This window comes from Lepidochelys kempii, chromosome 6 (assembly GCF_965140265.1).
Source record: "Lepidochelys kempii isolate rLepKem1 chromosome 6, rLepKem1.hap2, whole genome shotgun sequence".
Taxonomy (NCBI): Eukaryota; Metazoa; Chordata; order Testudines; family Cheloniidae; genus Lepidochelys; species Lepidochelys kempii.
Window position 1 is genome coordinate 131,724,313 of NC_133261.1, and position 21,465 is coordinate 131,745,777.

The 21,465-nt window shown below is 41.3% G+C and overlaps 1 protein-coding gene across 1 annotated transcript in view; it reads left to right on the forward strand.

Moving 5' to 3' along the window:
* The window catches only part of MIS18BP1 (MIS18 binding protein 1), a 34,887-nt gene that overhangs the window by 5,468 nt on the left and 7,954 nt on the right, over positions 1-21,465 (forward strand). Inside the window, exons 4-12 of the mRNA XM_073350253.1 lie at positions 238-752; positions 2,295-2,371; positions 4,947-5,077; positions 7,363-7,453; positions 7,978-8,126; positions 10,343-10,509; positions 14,074-14,185; positions 17,233-18,148; positions 19,903-20,072. Of these exons, the coding sequence (XP_073206354.1) occupies positions 238-752; positions 2,295-2,371; positions 4,947-5,077; positions 7,363-7,453; positions 7,978-8,126; positions 10,343-10,509; positions 14,074-14,185; positions 17,233-18,148; positions 19,903-20,072 (2,328 nt within the window). The remainder of the gene's footprint in view (positions 1-237; positions 753-2,294; positions 2,372-4,946; positions 5,078-7,362; positions 7,454-7,977; positions 8,127-10,342; positions 10,510-14,073; positions 14,186-17,232; positions 18,149-19,902; positions 20,073-21,465) is intronic.

A 21,465-nucleotide genomic window follows, 5' to 3' on the forward strand; every position in this document is an offset into this window, starting at 1 on the left:
TTCGTGAGCTCACGAAAGCTTATGCTCAAAGAATTTGTTAGTCTCTAAGGTGCCACAGGTACTCCTTTTCTTTTTGCAAATACAGACTAACATGGCTGCTACTCTGAAACCTGTCACGATTCATTGTAATAGAATCAGATTTCTGGTTTTATGAATGCAGGTTTACTTTTTTTTGGAATAACATGAGTTACTTTGCCTGAATTTATTTTTGTTTTTTTGTTTTTTTTAATTGGGCAGATCCTGCATTGTCAAACCAAATCAAGCAAAGCATTTCTTCAACAATCGTGAACAAGCCGTTAATCAAATCTGATTTTGCCAAACAAGTCAGTAACTTCAATGGAGAATGTACGGTTAACAATACCAGCAACAGTCAGGATGATGTTTTTCTTGTGGAGCCAATTGATGCTGATGATGAAATGTCTCAAAATACCATGATTGATACTGTGAACGCAAACTCCGACCCTTCTAAAACTGGGGTTCAGTTAGCAGAAAGGTATGGCAGTGGAGAAACAATATATGCCAGTCCTCATCGAGAAGGAAGACTATTACAAGAGAGCACCTGGAAAACAGCTCAAGGAGTAGAGAAGAAATCAGAGACTGACCCTCAGAGACCCACACAGTGCTTCTGTAGTATTATGTTTTCTTCTCCAAAGGTCCACATACCAAGAAAACAAAAACAAAAAGAAGGAGATTGTACGGCCCCCTCAGGCTCATCTCACATAGATAAAAACGATGGCAATGCAAATAAACAGGTGGGAAAGTTTGTTCCTTTGTGGAAGGATTTTGTATTGAAAAATACCTTCAGATTTGCTACAGGTAGTGGTATTTGTTTAGTTTTTTGTCATATATAGCAATATAGAAGTATAAATATGTATCTATACTGTGGAATTCATAAGCTTCATATGTGTCCTTTGGAAAACTTGCAGGCTGTCAGTCTAACTATATGATCAGAGACTGGGCCTCATGTGATCCTGTTTTGGTTGATCAAACCTGTTTAAGCTTAAAAATGGTGATAGAAAGAAACAGAAATAACACTTTTTACACTTTTTTTTAACAAAACTCTCAACCAAACATTGGTATTTATTCCCAGCTTTCTTTATTTTAATATCTATTAATATTAAACAGAACATTCTAAGTGGATGGAGACAAAAACTTTGAAAGAGAGAGATGGGGGATAGACATTACAGGCAAGGGATCTGGGACAGACACCACTATACTTTTTTTTTTTTTAAACTGCTTTTGCAGCCAAAGGAATCAAGTCCTGTGTGGGACTCTTAGCCCAGAGGTCTGCATTAGTGCATCAGATTCTATGATTATGGTCAAAGTCTAACATTTTAAAAGGCAAAAACCCCTAAATCCATTACATCAGGCAGGGAGGAAAAGAAATAATAAAGAAAAGGTGTATAGTTAGTTCATTTAAGTGTTAGAGGAATTTTTAATAAATACAATTTTCATAATGGAATGATATAGTTCATAAAACTCTCCAGATCTTGTGTGCGCACGCGTGTTTGTATAATGTTCAATATAAAATTACAAGGCCAGTTTCCAAAAGCGATAAGGCACTTGAAGGTCTGTCTTTAGTAGGCTGTCAGGTCCATTGTCTGCACCTGACGCATGCACTGAGAGTTTACTGATACTCCGTGTGCTGTGCGTTTTGACTATACTATAATCAGTAAATACAACTGGAAGCACTTTAACTCTTCCATGTGTCAACTATTGGATTTCTTCCAACAATAAGGGATTACAGGTGCGGGGGAAGAGTTGGTGTTGGAACCTTTAAGAGTTTCCAGATTTTAATTGTCTAGAAGTTTTGGAATCTAACTCCCCTAACTTTTTTAAATATTTGGGTTTTTTAACTTTCATTTTTAAATTACTGTCAAACATGTGCATATTTTTCAGTTGCTTAATATTTTGAGGCATCCGTTTTCAACTTTACCTGGAAATAGCAAATTCCACCCGCACTGAAAATAGCAAATTAATGTAAAAAGAAAAGGAGTACTTGTGGCATCTTAGAGACTAACAAATTTATTTAAGCATAAGCTTTCGTGAGCTACAGCTCACTTCATCGGATGCATTCAGTGGAATTAATGTATTGGTCACTTTTTCATCTCCTGAGTATTCAGTTTGTTGATTTACTGTTAACATATGTAGAATTCTTGGTTTTAAACAAACATTATAAAGCTTTTGTTTTCTTAAAAGTTACTGGTTAAAGGATAGTTAGTTTGCTTTTTATTTTAATGGCTGTATAATTGGCATATTAAGTGTACCTATAATGCTGTTTTTCTTTATCTTAGTCAAAAATCTGTCTAAGTGAGTGGAGGATTAAGGTTATCAACAACAATACTGCTGTGTGTGTAGAAGGAAAACGGAGGTAAGTGATTTTTTTTCCTTCATCAAAGTTGCACATTTCTGTGGCATAAAACATAGTTTTTTTTATTCTCATTTCTGTATCTCAACTTCACAAATATGCGCCATCCTGGCATCTCCACTTAGGACTATTGAGTGGATCTGGAAAGAATCACGTGCACCAAAGACTAGTCTGCCTCAGTTTAACCATTACATAGGGCTACCACTGCTGCTGACCATGCCCCCCCCCACCAACTTCTGCCTCCCTCCACTTACCAGAGAGAGTTTGGGGGATGGACCTAGTGCTGTTAAGTCTAAAAGAGCCACGTGCACAGCTGGTGAGAAGATAGCGTAGAGCTTCATTCAGCAAATACCAAGTACACTCTGCTGTGTTGAGGGAAGGGAGCACTTCAGCTAAGTAACTTAAAGATTTCAAGGACTAGCTGTCCAGTCTATCATAGAATTGTAGGACTGGAAGGGCCCTCAGAAGGTCAGGTCCAGTCCCCTGCACTCAAGACAGGACTAAGTATTATCTAGACCAGGGGTGCGCAAACTTTTTGGCCTGAGGGCCACATCTGGATTTGGAAATTGTATGGTGGGCCATGAATGCTCATGAAATTGGGGGTTGGGATGGGGTGAGGGCTCTGGCTGGGGGTGCTGGCTCTGGGGTGGGGTTTGGGATGAGGGGTTGGGAGTGCAGGAGGGTGCTTCGGACTGGGACTGAGGGGTTTGGCGGGTTGGAGCGGAATCAGGGCTGCGGCAGGGGGTTGGAGCACGGGAGGGGGGTGCAGGCTCCGGGCAGCGCTTACCTCAAGCAGCTCCCGGAAGCAGCAGCATGTCCCCGCTCCAGCTCCTACATGGAGGCCCTGTCCGCAGGCGTCACCCAGCAGGTCCCATTGGCCACAGTTCCTGGCCAGTGGGAGTTGCAGGGGCAGTGTGCAGAGCCTCCTGACTACCCCTACGCATAGGAGCTGGAGGGGGGACATGCTGCTGCTTCTGGAAGCCGTGCGGAGTGTGGCAAGCCCCTGACGCTACTCCCTGGCAGGAGCTTGAGGGCCAGATTAAAACATGTGGAGGGCTGGAAGCTCCCCCCTCCCCCCGGGCCGTAGTTTGCCCACCTCTGATCTCTTCCATCCCTGACAGGTGTTTGGAGATTTTTTTAAGAGCAGATTAGACAGTGATGGAGATTCCAGAACCTCCCTAGGCAATTTATTCCAGTGCTTAACTACCCTGACAGTTAGGAAGATTTTCCTAATGTCCAACCTAAACCTCCCTTGCTGCAATTTAGGCCCATTGCTTCTTGTCCTATCCTCAGAGGTTAAGGAGAACAATTTTCTGCCTCCTCCTTGTAACAACTTATTATGTACTTGAAAACTGTTATGTCCCCTCTATCTTCTCTTCTCCATCCTAAACAAACCCAATTTTTTTTCCAACCTTCCCTCATAGGTCATGTTTTTCAGACCTTTAGTCATTTTTGTTGCTCTTCTCTGGACTTTCTCCAATTTGTCCACATCTTTCCTGAAATGTAGGGCTCTGAACTGCAATGCTCCAGTTGAGGCCATATCAGCGCGGAGTAGAGCAGAATAATTACTACTTGCATCTTGCTTACAATACTCCTGCTAATACAGCCCAGAATGATGTTTGCGTTTTTTGCAACAGCTTTACACTGTTGACTCATTTAGCTTGTGATCCACTGTGACCTTGAGATCCTTTTCCACAGTACTCCTTCCTAGGCAGTCATTTCCCATTTTGTATAGGTACAACTGATTGTTCTTTCCTAAGTGGAGTACTTTGCATTTGTCCTTATTGAATTTCATCCTATTTACTTCAGACCATTTCTCCAGTTTCTTCAGATCATTTTGAATTTTAATCCTATCCTCCAAAGCACTTGCAACCCCTCCCAGCTTGGTATGGTCTGCAAACTTTATAAGTGTACTCTCTATGCCATTATCAAAATCACTGATAAAGATATTGAGCAGAACTGGACTTGATATGCCCTTCCAGCATGACTGTGCATCAATATCTTGATTCAGGTGTGACTATGAAAACAATAACCAGCAGCCCTCTCCTGTGCCCTTAATACCTACAACCTGTCCAGGATCTGGTTCTATGTGTGACAGTTTATGTTCCTTATCTTTTATTCTGTCTTACATAACTGTGGATGTCTTCATTACCCATACCTGGTAAACACCTAATCCATTTTTTACTCCAGTTAACTGTGCTCTTGTATTCTGTGATATCAATATTAAATTTCTTCCACTGCACTCCCAATTCACTTAACTTTGTTAGATCCCTCTGGAGTTCCTCAGTCTTTCAGAATCTTGACTCTGCTAAATAAGGGCCTGAATCCAGTACCCATTCAAGTCAATGGAAAGGCTTCTGTTGACTTCAGTGGGAGTTGGATTGGGCCATAATTTTGTATTACTGCAGATCTTGATGCTTCTCTGTTCATTCCCTTTTCCAGATCATTAATGAAAATATTTAAACACCAGTCTGATACAGAATCTTGGTATTCTCATTGTTGGAACTTGAAACTGCAGTGTTAATAATTTTCCCTAAAGAAAATGAACAACTTATTTCTATTTATTCTGTCTCTTCAGAGATATGAAAGAACTGTACTGGCATAGTAATGCAATTGTGGAACGCATGGCATCGAATCAAGTTAAAACAATATCTGGCCGTATCTACTTGTTACAAGGAAATATAAACTCTGTTTCTATGAGAAAAGAAGGTAAGGAAACTCATTTGAAATTTCAGCATGTGCAGGAGGCTAAGAAATGTGGGCAGTGGCAGGCTTGGGTGAGGAGTGAATTCTGAAGTTAGACACCTCATTGAGAGTGTCCTGCCAAAAGCCCCTCCTTCTTCGTATATCAAGATGGCAGTATGGCTTGGGGAGAAACGTAGCCTGTTAGGTAACCTGGACCTAAGCCATTTACGGCTTTAGAGGCCTATGCCAGCACTTTGAATTCCACTCAGACGCCCACAGCTGCAGTGTGTTTCAGTAGAATAAAGTTCTACTTAATAAGCAAGTTGCTGTACTAGCTTCAGCTTCTCAGAATGTTCTTGAGGCCCCAAGCAGAGAATATTACAGAGGTGACAAAGGCTCAGATAAGCATGAAAAGGTCCAAATCCTTTGTTAAAAAAAAATAAAATAAAATTCCCTCACTGAGTACAGATGAGGAAAAATGCACTCCTTGATCTACAGTTTCTTTCTGAGAATCTAATAGCAGCCATGGCCTAATAAACCCCCTGAATTGTAAACCTGATTCACAAATAGTGGCCACACACTTTCAATTAGTGGAGCATACACCACTTTATCTAATGCTACTCCTTCCCAACGGTGTAATCTCTGCCTTGTCCATGTTAAACCTCAGCCAGCTAACCCCAAATCAAACCCACTCTCTTATTGACACTGGTAACTTCTACAGCATCAGTGGAACTGACCAAAGCATGTTTTCAAATCAAGACTGGATCGCTTTCTGGAAGATAAGCTTCAGTCAGACAGAAGTTATCAGGCTCCATAAGGGGGTAACTGGGTGAAATTCTTTGGCCTGTGATATATACAGTAGGCCATACTAGGAGATCTAATGGCCCCTTCTGGCCTTAAAAATCTATGACATTCTTTGGAAGTGCAGTGAGGGAAACTCTACTCCATGTCCAAATGGAGACAGCTCAGATTAGCCACACTATCAGAAATGGTTCAACTATACATAGCTATGCAAATGCTATGAAAGAGCCCCAACAATTGTCTTTAAATGTCTTTATATTCCAGTTGATTGAACTCAGGTGGGGATCTCGGCCCCTAGTGCTCTAGGCATTCTTCCGTTCACTTCATCCATCACAAGTCTTCTGTATGCCAATGGCCTGTTAGGGTGACTTGAGGGAAGACAGCATTTACTAGCCACTGCATGAACAGTCATGGACAACTGAAAAAGTGTAATGGTTATCCTATGTCATGGATGCAGTGATTACGTCCCTAACCGCCAACCCATTTCGAAACACTAAATCCAGCGTGCTGCCAGCTGCATGCAAAGTAGCTTTAAATTAAATGGACTTTCACCCATTCCTACGGCAGTATTTTCAGTATTCAGCTTCGCAGTTTGCCCTTCAGGGAATTAATTAAAAGTCACAGACATAATTGACTACATGTCTATTTCTTTTTCTTTGGGGCGGGGGGGGCACGGAATTGACGACTGTTCTTTTTTCTATATACAGTAGAACCTCAAAGTTACAGATACCTTGGGAATGGAGGTTGTCCGTAACTCTGAAATGGGGGTGCAAGGGCTCCGGAGTGGGGGATGGCTCGGGGCTGCAGCCGCAGGATGGGAGGGAGGGCGGCTAGGGCTCTGGGTTGGGTGGGGGGGGGGGTCCCTGGGCAGTGGAGGGGTGCTCACAGATGCAGCCACAGGGTAGGGGGAGGGGGCGCTTGGGCAGTGGGGGGCACTCAGGTCTACAGCCGCAGGGTGGTGGGAGAGGGGGCCAAGGCTCCGGGGGTGAGTGCCAGGGATCAAGGCTTTAGCTACAGGGGGAGCGCTGAGGCCGAAACCGGTGCTCCCTTTGTAGCTAGAGCCACAGCACCCCCCTCAGGGCTGAAGCTCAGTACAGAACTGCAGGGTTTAAGCCCAGAGCCCTGGTGCTCCTGAGGGTCAGAAGCCCCAAGTCCGCCCTGAACCTCCCCCCCCGCCCACGGCTGCAGACCCAACCCTCCAGTGAATAAAGCCCCAAGTCAGTACAGTATTTGTGAGGGGTGTTTTGGTCTGTGCTGCTGCCTGATTGAGGACTTGTGGTTTCACAGGGTGTCCGGTTGACCGGTAAGTCCATAACTCTGGTGTTTTTTATCTTTGAGGTTCTACTGTCACATGTAATGTACTACAACTTATGTACTGCTGTCAGTGAACCAAATTCACTATTCAAATATCATTCTTTCTTACTGTGAAAGGGGAGGAAATGCAGTAGAAAGTAGAGTATGCTGTTAAAATTTTAGCCATTATTAACGCTCTCCTCTGTTTCTAACAGGATTTCCATACAAATTCATCAAGAAGTTTACATTTGGATTTCCAAAACAATGGAAACAATATGTTGAGAATTTTCTTGGGGAACTAAAGAGGTAACTTTTGGTAGGCCTTTATTTTGTTCAGTGCTAACTTAATAGTGTAGAGTGAATATTTGTTTTTAAAAAATATGTAAAACAACTGAGGTTCAATAGATATGTATTTAGACTAAGTTCTAAGCAAATTCTTAGTAACCGATGTGTTAACTGGAAAATAAAGTTTAGCAGGCTTTGTCTAGTGTGTGTGTGTGTGTGTAAGTGAGAGAGAAACTAGTGCAGCTACACTGATTTAGCTACAGTGGTGCTACCAGTACACCAATTGCACTAATACCGGAGGACTTGCACTGGCTTGGCTTCTGGCGTAGTTTATTTACATTAGGGGTTTGAATCAGTGCAGCTGCATTAATACACTGGTGTGGGGACGGGGAAGAACCATGTACAAGGCTTTTCATTTGTGAGTTTTCTGTGTTTGAATGGTGTACAATAGTATTTCAGCTGAAGTTCTTTAATAACAACTAAGCAATATTAAGCAGTGACAGATTTTGGTTTCTTTTTTTTTTCTTAAACTTCAAAAAAATTAGGAAAGAACAAGATACTGACGAGGCTGGCAATGAAAAAATCAGTTCTGTGGAAGTGGATATGTTGGAAGAAGAGGAGGTAACAGGAGACTTAAAAAAACAATCTAGAACACAAAACACCACTTATGAAGTAGCACTGAATGATAACAGATGTGAGTACTACCCCACCTCCACCCCCCCCACCCCCCTTTTTTTGTTCAAAATTGATGGTAATTTAAATGGTTAAATAACTGACTGCTTCTTAACATTTCTCATTTTTAGAATAGTCACAGCATGAAGTTGTTTTTTTTCAATTGTAGTGGCATTTCTTTCTCACAGTGAAGCTCAATGTTCTATTAAAATATTGGAACATGAAGGGATAAATTTAACCCACAGTTTGTGAGGAATGATCTATCAACATTGGTTTGTGTAGAATAACTTAGGCTAAGTTTGAATTTGGTCCAAAGAGGTTATGTGATGCACTCACATACATGGAATGAAAGGTTGCGAGGGGGTAATTTCCTTGTAAGTTTTTATTTTACTCCCCTTTATAAAATGAGTATATTTGCAATTCCTGTTGTTCACAGCCATTCCAAATTCTCTCCTTTAAACTATTTCTCTTTATCTCCCTTAATGCATGGACACATGAGGTGGGTGGGGTAATATCTTTTAGTTGGTCCAGTAAAAGATATTACCTCACCCACCTTGTGTCTCCTAATAATCTGGGACTGGTATGGCTACAACTACACCGTATGAACAGTTATGACATTCAGGTTTTCTCTGAAATGTTGACATTTTTATAACCCTGTACATTGTTTCCTCTTATCCACTTCTCTTTCTTAGTACAAACTCTTCTAGTTTTCCTAATTCTAGGGCCACCATATCTTAATTGCTCTTTGCACCTCTGTCAGTTCTGAATATCCTTGTGATCTGATGCTCCAAAATGGCTTTCATCAGATTTAATTATTCATTATCTCTTTATCCAGACTTCTTCATTTTTGTATCATCTGCACATTTGTACTCTTTCCAGTGTGCTTCCAACTGATTGTATACTTGGGAATAGATTCAGAGTCTAAACTTTTCTTTGTCTAATTCCACTTATCACCACCTTCCTATATGATCTCTGTGTATCATTACTCTGAACTATGTCACAAAGTCAAAAGACTTCAGAGCATAAATTTGGTTGCTGTGGGTGGCAAAAATTACTGTAATACTTTAATCACACTAAGTTACATGGGTCTTTGACTTGTCTGCTTTTAAAAGTAAGAATGGTAATTTCTTGATTTAGATATTCACTTTTGTTTTGTGTGAGCATCATTTGCATGAAAATCAATACAAAACTGGGTGACTGGGCAACAAAATGGCAGATGAAATTCAATGTTGATAAATGCAAAGGCACATTGGAAAACATAATCCCAACCATACATATAAAATGATGAGGTCTAAATTAGCTGTAACAACTTAAGAAAGATCTTGGAGGCGTAGATAGTTCTCTGAAAAATCAACTTAGCTTTTTTGACTGCTGCTGCACTAACAGAATGTTGTGAATCATTAAGTAAGGGATAGATAAGAAGACAGAAAATATCATATTGCCTCTATATAAATGCCTGGTACACTCACATCTTGAATACTGCGTGCAGATGTGGTTGTCCAATCTCAAAAAAGATATATTGGAATTGGAAAAGGTTCAGAAAGGCCAACAAAAATTATTTTAGGGGTATGGAACAGTTTCTATGTGAGGAGAGACTAATAAGACTGGGACTTTTCAGCTTGGAAAAGAGATGACGACAGGGGGATATGATAGAGGTCTACAAAATCATGACACGTGTGGCGAAAGTACATAAGGAAGTGTTATTTACCCCTCATAACACAAGAACTAGGGGTCACCAAATGAAATTAATAGGGAGCAGGTTTAAAACAAACAAAAGGAAGTATTTTTTCACACAGACAAACTGTGCAACTCTTTGCAAGAGGATGTTGTGAAGGCCAAGACTATAACAGGGTTAAAAAAAAGAACTAGATAAATTCATGGAGGATAGGTCCATCAATGGTTATTAGCCAGGATGGGCAGGAATGGTGTCCCTCGCCTCTGTTTGCCAGAAGCAGGGAATGGGAGACAGGATGAATCACTTGATGATTACCTTTTCTGTTCATTCCCTCTGGGGCACCTGGCATCGTCCACTGTTGGACGACAGGATATTGAGCTAGATGGACCTTTAGTCTGACCCAGGATGGCCGCTCTGAACTTGCAAACGTTGGTTTATGCCTGTAAGATCTTACTAAAGATTATTTTTAAAGTAAAATAGTATTCTGATGTTTTTAAAAAAACAAAACTCAAAACTGTGCTGCTGCTAACAAGATTTTTTTTTTTGTGTGTGTGTGTGTGTAGATATGACACCCAAACGCAATTCTGTGCAAAAAGATCCAGATGCAAGTTACAGCCGTAGTGGTCGGCGCATTAAACCACCATTACATTACTGGTGTGGACAACGAGAGTTTGTTGATCGTAAACTAAATGTTACTATAGAAGAGGGTGGAAAAAACTACTTGAGTATTGTAAGACTTTTCTGCATGTTATTACCTTATTGTTCTATACTTGTTTAAAAAGTATCTAAGTTAAGATGACTTTTGTATGCCACACCCTTTTAATTCAGTAGTTTCTGAACTTCTTTCTGTGTGGACTACTTTGGAAGGATCACTTTTTTTTTCATAGATATTTAGGTCAGAAGGGACCGTTATGATCATCTAGTCTGACCTCCTGCACAATGCAGGCCACAGAATCTCACCCACCACTCCTGCAAAAAACCCTCTCACTTATGTCTGAGCTATTGAAGTCCTCAAATCGTAGTTTAAAGACTTCAAGGAGCAGAGAATCCTCCAGCAAGTGACCTGTGCCCCATGCTACAGAGGAAGGCAAAAAACCTCCAGGGCCTCTTCCAATCTGCCCTGGAGGAAAATTCCTTCCTGACCCCAAATATGGCGATCAGCTGAACCCTGAGCATATGGGCAAGATTCATCAGTCAGATACTACAGAAAATTCTTTCCTGGGTAACTCAGATCCCACCCCATCTAATATCCCATTACAGGCCATTGGGCCTATTTACCATGAATATTTAATTACCAAAACCATGTTATCCCATCATACCATCTCCTCCATAAACTTATGGAGTTTAATCTTAAAGCCAGATAGATCTTTTGCCCCCACTGCTTCCCTTGGAAGGCTATTCCAAAACTTCACTCCTCTGATAGATAGAAACCTTCATCTAATTTCTAGTCTAAATTTCCTGGTGGCCAGTATATATCCATTTGTTCTTGTGTCCACGTTGATACTGAGCTTAAATAATTCCTCTCCCTCTCCGGTATTTATCCCTCTGGTATATTCGTAGAGAGCAATCATATCTCCCCTCAACCTTCTTTTAGTTAGGCTACACAAGCCAAGCTCCTTGAGTCTCCTTTCATAAGACAAGTTTTCCATTCCTCGGATCATCCTAGTAGCCCTTCTCTGTACCTGTTCCAGTTTGAATTCATCCTTCTTAAACATGGGAGACCAGAACTGCACACAGTATTCCAGGTGAGGTCTCACCAGTGCCTTGTATAATGGTACTAAAACCTCCTTATCCCTACTGGAAATACCTCTTCTGATGCATCCCAAGACCGCATTAGCTTTTTTCACGGCCTTATCACATTGGTGGCTCATAGTCATCCTATGATCAACCAATACTCTTGAGGATAAGGATGGTTCAGTGGTGAGCATTCTAGCTTGGAACTTGGGAGATGTGGGTTTAATTTGCTGATCTGCCACAGACTCCTTGTATTACCTGGGCAAGTTATTGAGGGCTGGATTTTCAAGTGCCTAAAGAGCCAGATATCTGCCTCTGTAGGCACCTGAAATCCCTTTTGATCATCTGGCCCTGGGTTCCTCTGTGCCTCGGTTCTCCATTAGTAAAATGGGGATAAAAGGGCTGTGCTATCTCAGAGGGGTGTTGTGAGGATAAATACTGTGACAGTGTACCCCATATTCTTCATAGTTCTATTATGATATGATTATGGCATAATTATGATGCATTTTATACAAGATAAGTCATGTGAGGTGTCATGGGAAAAGTTATGAATTGCTGAATATGATTATTCTATTTGCATGCGTGTATCACTTTTGTATCTGAAGTTATAAATAGTGACTATGTATCTGTACTTCAAATGTAGTTTATACCTGGGTAACACCCACTACTCTAAATAGCTGGTTGTAAAGGGCCTATTCAGGGTAAGGGGTCATTAGGAAGACCAACAGGCCTTAAGAGAAGCTTATCCCCCACTGGATGAGTCTTCCTGAGAACTCTCCAGACAGCATGTAAGTAATGGCTGCTATGACTCTACAAGGACATGTGACCAGGCCACATGATTCTGGACTCCATCTTGGGATATCAGTATTTTTCCACAAATTGGTCTGGGAGCCAAAGCTTTGAGACAAAGGGTTCCTGCCATATGCTAGAGTTATATAAGACCGGGAGTGACATCATCTGGGGTTCTTCACTTCCCACAAAAGACCACCCCTGGAAACACTTGAGGAACAAAGACTGAACTGGGGGAAGTGCTGGACCCAGGCTAAAGGGATTTCTAGCCTGTGTATGAAGCATCCGCGGATTCCAAGCTGCAAAGCAAGTGTAGCTTGTGCCTTAAGAACCTACAAGTCTGCATGTACCATCAGTTAGGGTGAGAATCTGCTATTCATATCAAATCTATCTAGTATATTAAGCTTACTTTGCAGTTTTTATTAGCTAGGTGATCTGTTTGCTATCACTTACAATCAATTAAAACCCATCTTTTGTAGTTAATACATTTATTTTATGTTCTAATCCAAACCAGTGAACTTTCACTGGAGTGCTTGGGGGAAAATCTCTGCTTGATTACCACAAGTGTGCATTGCTCTCTTTACATGGAGGGAGAGGCGGACCAGGTATTAAACCCATACTCTGGCCAGATTTGAGCTGAGCAGGGCAGGACGGTACTGCTCTGGGGTCCTAGGCTGGGAAGCTGGTGGTTAGAGAGTCTGCATGTAACTGCAGTTGGGTGTGTACCTACCTGTGTGAATGCTGGTGAAAGTGCAGGCTGGAGGGCTTTGGAGCTTGTCACAGAAGCACAGTGTGAGAGGGAGCCCAGGCTGGTGTGTCAGGGCTCAGTGGTACCTCAGTTCCACCTGGCACCCTGGAAGGAACCAGTCACAAATACATCAGATTCTGAGGCGCTCTCATACTATGGTAATGGGTGCCATATAAGCACCTGAGAGAGATTCCTTTGCAACCTCACAATGCTCATTCCACAACTATATTGATTATATTAAAAATATAATATTAGGACAGCACTAAACAGAGAAGGTGAAAATAAACTCATGCCAGTGCAGTAGGTATCAACATTTTTTATCTGTGCTGTTTAATTTAATTTCCTCAGTGGGTGGAGGACTTCACTTTCATTAGGACCAAATGTTCTCTCTTCTCCTGTAGCTCTTTCTGGTCTGATCTTCCCTGGTCACTTTGCAGTTTGGATCAGTCTTTTGTGTTTGGAACTGTGGGCTAATTCTAACACACTGGGCAAATTTGATTATGGTTGAATTTAAGTGAAAGGAAGATGCTGTTATTTCTGAGTTGTGCATGGGCTTAAATGGGGCTGCTGTTATGGTTTTTTGTTTTGGGGTTTTTTTTAAGCTTAATTGATCTAAAAAGCCTCTGGAAACCTTAAGAGGACTGGACTTTGCTGTAATAGCTAGCGGGTGCCATTGCTTGACTATACATTGCTGCTTTACCAACATGATATAAATGGCTCCATGGACCTCAGTTTGAGACTCACTTTCTTAGTTACAGTGGTCCTATAAATTAAAGGAAACCTGATCTACTATTTTGGTCTCACTGTGATGTCCCATGTGGAATTTGTATGAGCGTCAACATTTACAAAATACTACTGATGCAGTATAGCAAAATACTGTGCCATATAGTTTATTACTAACACCTCCACCCCTCCATCTTAGAGTGCAACACAAAGAATTTACAGCTGCTTGTTTCATATTGGTTTTACTATAGCTGATGTGTAGAATCTCTGGTAGACACATTTATTTTCTTATTTTTCAAGGTATGTAGTAGTAATAAACAAGCCAAAAAGAAAACCATTTCCAGCTCTCCAAAGAACAACAGAGAGGATACAACAGAGACAAGTGAAGGAAAAACTAAAAGCCAATCTGAAGGTAAGAATGGCCATGTGTTTGCAAGCTATGAAGTGCATTTCCCCCCCGAAGTAATTGTAAATGGGGAAGATAGTCTATTAAATGTGGGCCTACAACAAAACCACTACGATGGTGTTGATGCTAGATGCTAAGAACTTTTTTCATCTATCTTGATTGCCAGTTGATTTTTTTTAATAATTAAAGCAACACTGTCCACTAGTTTTATGCCCAAAAGATAGATAGGTGGTATGAAAATAGAGAAGGGATACAAACTTCATGAATAGACAGATTTGTTATCTGTCATAAATTGAAATGGAAACAGGTTGATTAAAATTTCTGCTACACTATGCTGTGAATCTGAACACATAAGACTTGGAGTTGTCAGTGTGTGACAACTGAAAAAGGAAAGAAACAAACAAAAGTTCATCAGTCTAGCTTCACTTTTCAAACTGAGTGAAGTGCAGAAAGTAAGTAGCCTGCGTGAATAGGAAAAAGTACACTCGATCATCAACTTTTAAGTCTTTTGGGAAATATACAGTAAACCCATAAAACTAAGTTAAAAACAAAAGTTAGTGTTCTTTTTGAAACAACTAGAGCCTCTCTTATAGAATTCTTTATTGCGTGAAGGGAGTATTTTATTTTGGCTGGGTCTTATCCAAAATAAAACTCATGTAGCTGAATGATTTAGATTGAGTATTGAGCATTTTCTGTTGACTTTATGTTCCATGTTTGTTCAGTTCCTTTATGTTGGAATTAACTCTTCAAGATTCTCTTTGTGGTTTTGATAGTCTTAATTTACTCATCAGTTCGGATGGATTCTATTAATTGGGTACACTTAACTGAAACCTAGCAGATTTGTTTTGTGTGAGGAGCCCTGTTCCTGGCCAGACCTGCCTGCGCGCTTGCCACCCCTCCCCCCCCCAATTGTTGTGAGCAGAAGGGTGTTGGCATTTTTAAATGGAACTACTTCCTAGTGGACCAGTTCTGCTTCTGTAATGACCTGAGGGCTCCCCATTGACTTCAGGGAGCAGAATGTGTCCCTAAGCAGTTGAGGGAGAAGGATTCTTCTCAATTGAAATATCATGTCCTGATACAAGAACTTGAAGAGACAGATGTAATGAGTGCAACGTGTCCTCTGTGATCTAGAACAGACTGTCAGCTTATTTGGTGGCTGAGATTTTTGGGGTTCAAATCCTGCTTGCTTTATTTGTTACAAGTAGGTTGACTTGTGTAAGCAAGGTGGATTTGAACGGGCTTTCAGGGATCAGGATGACATACAATCTTGCACTTGTTTATGACTAGAGCTGCAAGTTTGTCACAGCAGTGGAAAAGTCACAGACACCATGATTTCTCTGTCTGATTTTAATAAAGCACCCATGAAGAGGGGAAGGCCTGGTGGGGAGAGAGTGAGTTCTCCCCATATTCAACCCTGGGAGTGGTGACTCCTGTGTCCCTACGGAACCTGAGCGGTGCTATCAACCTGTGCACTAGGCTGCACCACCTGGAGTAGGGAGTTGGGTCCAGCTCTGTGGGGAACAGGAGCCGCCGCTGCCCAGGGTGAGTGCGGTGTGGGCTCAATCTCAGGCACACACCCCGCTCCAGGCGTCTCTTCCTCACTTGTCAGTCTTCTTTAAAATAAAAAAAATGAGCCTGTGACTTTTTCTACATTTACTATGACTGCTGGAAATTTGTACTTTTTCAATTTTTTGTTTGAGCATGAAGTTACATTTTCTTCCAAGAAAAAAAGAAACTTCCACGTTCTTTGATACATGGTACCACTCAAGCCTTACTTATTAACACCTCTTCCCAAGCCTCTTAATCATAAAAATCTTAATAATTGAACTGTATCTATTTTCTGATAAGTAGGTTGTTTAAATTAAACTTGAAATATATTTTTACTGCTCACTTCCATGAGCATGAAATATGCAGTGAGGCTATTCTATAGATTTCTTACTGTACCTAACTGAAAAGTATAAAGATGGGGAAATGTGTTTATGGTGTAGATTGGGGGAAAAAAATTCCATGTTTCTCTTTGATCTGTGCAATACACAGTAAGTTATTAGCATGAAAACGTCTTCCAACATAACTGATATATTTAACTCTTATCTAGTGCTTTTCATCCATAGATCTCAGAGTATTTCACAAAGGAAAATCAGTTTCCCCCTTTAAAATTGGGGATGATATTTAAGACAGAAAAGTTAAGTATCTTGACCAGGGTCCTGCAGCAGGTCAGTGGCAGAACCAGAAAGAGCCTAGGTCTCCTGCCTCCTCATTCAAGTGTCCTGACTGCTGGACCATACTGCCTCACACATATACTAGGTAGCATCTGACTTTCCAGAAGGGTTTTGAAAATATAAGCCTTCTCAGTGGAGTCTCAGTAAATTGAAGTATATGCAAGATTGCATAATTGGGCCCATAGGACTACATTGTACCTTCCCGAGGCATAACCCCCGAGATGGACCAGAGAGCCCAGAAAAGTTTGCCATATTCACCTGGTGGAATTTTCAATTAATGCTCATGTTAAATATGAGGTCGCACCATAGCCTTCAAATGCTGGGCAATTGACTCTTCCACCACCTGGAAGGGATGTCCATGCAAGGTGACTGCAGCTTGCCTGTGCCATATCTTTCTCATGTTTGGGACAGGATAGTACAGAGTCAGAGTTAACGCTGCTTAGCGGCACTAATTCCCACTGATCTTACAATATTATTTCTATATGTTTGGGAGGAAAGCTGTCTTCTTAAGGCAGCTACTTCCTAGCCCAGCATGAACTGATGGACACCCTCCTGACCTCTGGAACCCTAATCTCCTGTTAGTCTGATGGAGAGGCTTCTGTGGAGTCAAGGGATTTGCACACTGGGGAGTTGCTGCTGGCCTCAATCCTGTTCCACTGGATTCTGCCAGTAGAAGTGGAACTGAGCATCCAGCTTTAACAATTGTACAAGGGGTTCAATGTAGCTGCTGTACGGGGTGTAAGGTATAGTTGTTTAACAGTGTGCAATGCTACATCACATGTAAAACGTGTTTTGGTGTATGTGAAAACCTGTATATAATATTTTTTCTTTTAGGAAAAATCTATGAGAAGAGAGCAAATTTCAAAAAAGAAATTCGGTCCAGTGACAAAAGAGACCCTAGACGTTTTATTTCAGATCCTGATGAAAGTGACACTGAAGCTGAACTTAATAATATTGATAAAAGGACTGTTGTGTTGACACCCTTGAAGCATAAAAAGCTGTATCAAAATAACCTAACATATAATAGCCAGACTGCAGAAAAAAATGCAGAGCAAAATATTTCAAAATATGGAATTGAGACCAGAAATTGCAAAACAAACTCAAGCAGAGAGCTAAAGAGTTGCAGGTATTCTCTAAGGTCACTGAAACAGTTTTGCCAAGACAAACTGTCTACGGAAGAATCCTCAAGCAAGGATGAGGAAGACTCCAATGAAGATATCCCTCTGTCTATCAAAAGGAAAACAAAACCCTCTTTGGAAAGAGAGATTCATAATTATAAATCTTCCTCCGATGCTAAGAGTTCACAGAGCGATACAAAGAAAAAATCCTCGGAGCAAAGAAAAATAGAAAATTCTGCAGCCACTTCCTCTCACAACAGACAGTTAAGGATAGAGCTGTCTGACCAGAAGAAACAATCAGAAGTGGAACCTAAAGCGAAGGCTCCTGCTGGTGGGTCCAGCAGTGCCCCTTTGATTGACAGCACACTAAACACAAGAAAAGCGAGTATTAACCCTCCAACATATGTGTTTGAGTCAGAAACCGAGACAGAAGACTGGGATAGAGAATTTCAAATAAAAGAAAAGAAATCAAAAGTATCTGCCAAAAAACCTGACTGCAAGATTACCAACAGTACAAAGTCTTCAGCGGTGAAGTCAAAGGAATCTGACAAGAGAGAGGTGCAGAATTCCTTGGAGTCTTTTCCAGGTGCAACTGAAGACTGGACTGAGAGAGAACTACAGAAACTACACAGGCAAGTAGTTATGCTTGGTAACAAAAAACAGTAATTTACCTGGACTTTTAAGCAATGTATTAGACTTGAGCATTTAGATTAGCTTAGCATCGCTTTGATTACTTCTCAGTCAAGGTAGAGTAAGACGTACCAGTTACACTAGTGTGTCTTTAATATGTGCTTAGACTATTCTGGTTCAAGTTTTTCATGTTTCATTTTCAGTCCTTATCTGTTTCTTAAATTTCGAACTTTGTCTTTTTCAGACTTAAAAAAAAAAAGACCGTGAACTTTTGAGTATTTCTCCAGACAATACAATCCTGTACACCTAAAAAAAAATAATAAAAAAATAAAAAAAAAAAAATTGAAATGAAAGACACAGACAATGTAGGTTTTGGTAAAATAAGTTATGCAAAACCTTTAAATTTTGATTTAAACCAATTTTTCTTGAACATGAGTCTCCTGTTTTTTACAGGGTTTGCAGCTCAAACATATTACAGCATTGTGCCAGTGCTGGAAAGCTAGAAATTTAAAATCACTTACTTTTGTTGTGGGAGTTGATATGCAAAAAGTAAACAATATATGTTGTATAAAAACCTCACAGAAATTAGATTTTTTAATTCTTCAGTTGAATGTGCTAATGTTTCTAAGTGTGAAAGATTTTTCACATGAGGAAATTTAGAGAGCTCAGGACTGTTTAGTTGAAGGAGCAGGTGAATAAGAGGTGACATAATAGAAGCACACAAACTAATGAATGAGATAAAGATAAGTGGGAACTACCATTTGCTCCCTCCAAATACAATAGGAAGGGGATGTTAAAAAAATAAAAACTAACACTTAAAATTTACAGGGAAATTAACTTGTGGTACTCATTGCCACAAGGCATTGATGAAGCCAAGAACCATCAAATTAGGCCTGAATAAAGACTGGGAGTGGATGGGTCACTACAAAAACTAATTTTCCCCCTGCTGATACTCACACCTTCTTGTCAACTGTTTGAAATGGGCTACCTTGATTACATGGAACTCATTAGCACTACAAAAGTGATTTTTCCTCCCTTCTTGTCAACTGTTGAGAATAGCCCATTCCACCTTAATTGAATTGGCTCGTTAGCACTGACCCCTGACTTGGTAAGGTAACTCCCATCTTTTCATATGCTGTGTATTTATACCTCTCTACAGTATTTTCCACTCCATGCATCTGATGAAGTGGGTTTTAGCCCACGAAAGCTTATGCCCAAATAAATGTGTTAGTTTCTAAGGTGCCACAAGGACTCCTCGTTGTTTTTGCTGATACAGACTAGCATGGCTACCACTCTGAAACCTGAGCAGGATTTGACACTTCTGTGAATAATAAGAATGACTACAGTTATTTTAGGATTAAAAAAAACCACTTAAAACAGAAATAAATTCATGTTTCAGGGTGTAAAAAACTACTCTGCCTGAGATTAGGAAGAACCTCCGCCCATGTGCAGGTCACGGCATGATTGTCTGTGATGAAGGTTTTACACCTTCCTCCAGATTGTCTGGCACTACCTGCTGTTGGAGGCAAGATTCTGGATTAGAAGGACCATTGGTCTGGTCTAGCAATTTCTACATTCCTAAGAAAAGGAGTTTCTTTTATAAAATTTGATTTCATTTTTTTAAACCTAACAATTTAAATGTTAGATTCAGTCTGTCTTATGACTTTTGTAGATCAGAGGTTTGACTTTTGAATGAACATGTAGTTCAACCCATTTCTTCTAACTATAGATTATTAATGTTTTGCTCTCTTTACAGGGCTGTTGCTTCTTTTCCAAAACACAAGAATGGCTTTTGGTTGGATGTAGCAATGGCTTTGGGTACTCGATCTGCAGAAGAATGCCAACAGAAATATATGGAAGAGCATCAGACAAAAGGTTCCAAAAAGCATGCCATAAAGACTGTGTTAGATAAAAAAGGACAAAAAGGTACTGGCCTTTCTGCCCAAATCACATTTGTTCCTTCTATTTCTTCATTTTTGATTTTTTCAAGCAGTTTTTTTTTAAATTCAGTCCATACTAAGCAGGTAGACTTACACAGAAGTGGTATTCTTGCATGTGTAGTACGTAAATTGATAGTGATGCACTGGATTTAATCCAGTACAGCCCCTGCTGAATAGAATCTAATATCAGTCTGTAAATCCTGTAATATTGTTAGCCCAGTGAGAATTGAAGAGGTGCACAACATTTGCAGCAGCCTAAACTTCCTTGTTGTGAAGATAAGGCTGCCTGCCTGAACCGCTCGCCAGGGTGCGCACCATCCATGCCGCCAGCATCTCCACACCTGTCAGCCCACTTGGTACCACAGACATCACCGCCCGCCTCGGGTGCTCACAGGGACATTCCCTGTACTCCAGGACATTGTGTACCCTTTCTCCCATTGGTGCATCTCAAACTGTCTGACATGCATTCTCTGCTGCTTGTTACAATCGAACCACCCACTCTGGTGGATGAACCGTCCCTGCTCCAGAAGCAGCATTTCCAGGCTGTGTGTGAAGATAAGGCTTGTTGTGTGTTTCCTTGTTGTGAAGATAAGGCTGCCTGCCTGAACCGCTCGCCAGGGTGCGCACCATCCATGCCGCCAGCATCTCCACACCTGTCAGCCCACTTGGTACCACAGACATCACCGCCCGCCTCGGGTGCTCACAGGGACATTCCCTGTACTCCAGGACATTGTGTACCCTTTCTCCCATTGGTGCATCTCAAACTGTCTGACATGCATTCTCTGCTGCTTGTTACAATCGAACCACCCACTCTGGTGGATGAACCGTCCCTGCTCCAGAAGCAGCATTTCCAGGCTGTGTGTTGCGGACCCCCTGTACCAACGACTCCACCACTCCCGGAGGCTTTGTCAGGCTCCAACAGTTTCTCTGAGGTGGACCTGATATTCTCCCCTGCTTCCAGGAAAAGCTCGGACTCCTGTACCCACGCATCTCACCCCCTGGCATATGACCTGGCGCTGCGGGCTTGCTACTGGTACACCTGTGGCCCACATACCAGCCATATCCATCCCTGTCCTCCTGGATTACCTCCTAGAGCTCAAAATGTCGGGCTTTGCCCTCAGCTCTGTCGGGGTTCCTTTGGAGGCACTTAATGCCTTTCTTCCCCCACTGTGGATGTAGACTCTGTTTACACTGACCCCACCACTGCTCACTTCCCGAGAGGCCTTCTCAACAGCTTCCCTCAGGTACTTAAAGCTATGTATCTATGGGACTTTAATCTTTCCCTCTCCACCTCCCTTCAAAACCTCTGGCAACGTGCTCCCTCTCACATCTCCAAGAAGGTAACCTTCCTCATGGCTATCACTTTGGCCAGGAGAGTC